Source organism: Nicotiana tomentosiformis, chromosome 2 (assembly GCF_000390325.3).
Source record: "Nicotiana tomentosiformis chromosome 2, ASM39032v3, whole genome shotgun sequence".
In the NCBI taxonomy this organism is placed as follows: domain Eukaryota; kingdom Viridiplantae; phylum Streptophyta; class Magnoliopsida; order Solanales; family Solanaceae; genus Nicotiana; species Nicotiana tomentosiformis.
The window spans coordinates 82,596,237-82,599,049 of record NC_090813.1 but is presented as its reverse complement, the minus strand read 5'-3'; the positions used below and the strand labels follow the sequence as shown (position 1 = coordinate 82,599,049).

The window sequence follows — 2,813 nt, the reverse complement described above, 5'->3', positions numbered from 1 at the left end:
TCTACTAGGTGCTCATACACTTGTGACACCAGGTCTTGGCACACATACATTGGTAAAATTTGGTGTCTTATTATTTTTCTTGGTTTTTAATTTTATCGACATATGCTTAATTTATTGGTTGGCTTGCCTAGCTGTAGTGTTGGGCGCCATCACGACCTATAGGTGAAATTGGGTCGTGACAACATGGTATCAGAGCATTAGGTTCACATAGGTCTCACAAGTTATGAGAAGGCCTAATAGAGACCACCAAAATTCAATGGCCAATACTATGGATGATGGAAGACAAGGATGCATGATTTTATCATGGCTGAAGATTCAGAGCTCTGGGATGTTATCTGCGATGATCCCTTCATTCCTATGAAAACTATTGGAGAACCAGCAGTGACAGTTCCCAAGTCTAGGAAGGAATACAGCGATGCTGACCGCAAGTCTATAGAGAAGAACTTTCGAGCAAAGAAAATCCTCATTTGTGGCATTGGGCAAGATGAATACAATAGGATTTTGGCGTGTCAATCTGCCAAGGAGATTTGGGAAGCTCTCCAAACAGCACACGAAGGGACAACTCAAGTCAAGCAGTCCAAGATTGATATGCTAACCACTGAGTATGAACTCTTCAAGATGAAGGACGATGAGTCCATTCAGGACATACACACTCGCTTCACCTCTATCATCAATGAGCTCCATTCCCTAGGAGAAATCATTCCAAGAAACAAACTTGACAGGAAAACACTCAGTGTATTACCTAGTTCCTGGGAAAGAAAAGTAAATGCTATCATGGGGGAAAATGATCTACAAAAGCTAACCATTGATGAACTCATTGGTAATTTGAAAACTTATGAAATGAAGAAGAAAAAGGATCATGAGAGAAGAGAGCCCAAAAGGGAGAAGAACCTAGTCCTCAAGATAGACAACAATGAATCAAGTGATGAGGGTGCTGATATGGCTTACTTGACAAAGAGATTTCAGAATATGGTCCGCAGAATTGGAGGTATTCCAAAGAAGGGAAGCTCTAGCAAGCCAAGGGGATATTACTTATGTCATAAGTGTGGGAATCCAGTACATTTCATCAAGGATTGCCCTCTCCTCAAGCAAGACCAGTACAAGCACAACATAGATAAAATAACCAAGAGGAACCCGGTTCCTGACAAAAGATTTAAAAGAAAAGAAGCCGTTGATAATGTCGTGAAACAAGCTCCTGCTGCATGGGGAGACTCTTCTATGATGGCAGTAAAAAGTGAAGGAGCTGATTATGATTCCATTTTTGCTTTGATGGCAAAATCTGACGATGATGACGATAATGATGATGATGAGGTAAACTTTCTAGGCGTTCAGAGAAATCTAAAGTCTTACTCTCAGAAAGAGCTCATATCCTTGGGAAATATTTTAATTGACGCTTATCACAATCTTATAAATGATAAAAATTCCTTAACTATAGAGTTAGGAGAGGTAGAAAATGAGAGAGATGGTTTGGTAGTTATAGTGGCCGACCTAAAAGAAACCATTGAGAATCTAGTGAAAGAAAAAAGTGTTCTGATGAAAAAGGTTGAAAACATAGAGAATGAGAGAGATGACTTGTTAGTAATCATCATGGACCTAAAAGAAACAACAGAGAAATTAAAAAGGGGAAACAGTTCTGAGACTGTCCGAAAGGGGAAGGAAGTTGCAAGTGAGATACACATTAAGCTTGAAAATGAACTACAATCTGTGAAATCTAGTTTGTGTGCTGAACTTGAAAGAAACAGACAGCTTCAAGAAGATCTAGGCAGAGCTAAAAATGACCTCGAAAAATCTCTAAAGTGGACCTGGTTCTCTGATACAATTGCTGCCATGTATACAAGCAATGGTGGGAACATGCAGGGAGTCAGGTTCCAAAGGGAAAAGACTCCCTACAATCCACATAGCAAGTATGTTACTGTCCCTGATACTGTCTTTGCACTCACTGTGGAAACACTAGTCACTTTAAAGAAAACTGTAAGGCTAGAATTCAGTCCCAACAGAAAAACAAAGTGTTTGTTGAAAAAGTAACTACTGCTTAGGAACCTGTCCCTCTGTTAAAAAATGTATATTTCCTGCCTCGACAAAAAGAAGTTTAATTCGACCCTTTCCTCACTACAAGGGACCCAAACTTGTTTGGGTTCCTAAGTCTAATCCTTGGTTCTCTTGTGCAGGGAGCAGTGAAAGGAAGCAGCCAAAAATGGTACATGGATAGTGGCTGTTCTAAGCACATGACTGGAAACATCGATGATTTCCTTTCACTCAAAGCCCTGCAAGGAGGGAGTGTGTCCTTTGACAATGGAAAAAAGGGATACATTCTGGGAGTAGGAAGAATTGGAAAGTCACTCACTCACTCAATTGAAAATGTGTACTATGTGAACGGCTTGAAATATAGCCTACTGAGTGTTTCCCAAATTTGCGACAAAGGAAATAAAGTGGAATTTGTGTCAAAAATCTGCACAGTTACAAACCTTGTGACTGGTGAAGTGGTCCTGATGGAAAAAAGATACAAGAACATTTATGTTGCTGATTTTGAGTCCCTGCAAAGTGGGGATCTCAGTTGCCTGAGTGATGTTGATAATGATGCTGAACTATGACACAAAAGATTGGGTCATGCAAGCTTTACGTTGCTGAACAAACTGGTCAGGAAGGACTTGGTTCGTGGCCTGCCGATGTCAATCTCAAAAACCACAAGGTCTGTGATGCATGTGTAAAAGAAAAGCAAGTCAAGTCTTCTTTCAAGCCCAAAAAGGATGTTATACCTGAAGGCCACTCGATCTCCTATATATGGATCTGTGTGGACCTATGAGGGTGCCAAG

General features: G+C 40.4%; 1 protein-coding gene across 1 annotated transcript; it reads left to right on the top strand.

Moving 5' to 3' along the window:
• The first annotated feature begins 303 nt into the window (after window positions 1-303).
• LOC138905155 (COP1-interactive protein 1-like) lies at window positions 304-2,591 on the top strand. The gene is made up of 2 exons (XM_070193662.1): window positions 304-1,971; window positions 2,169-2,591. Exons 1-2 carry the CDS (start codon window positions 304-306, stop codon window positions 2,589-2,591), a joined length of 2,091 nt encoding a protein of 696 aa, XP_070049763.1.
• Window positions 2,592-2,813: the final 222 nt, after the last annotated feature.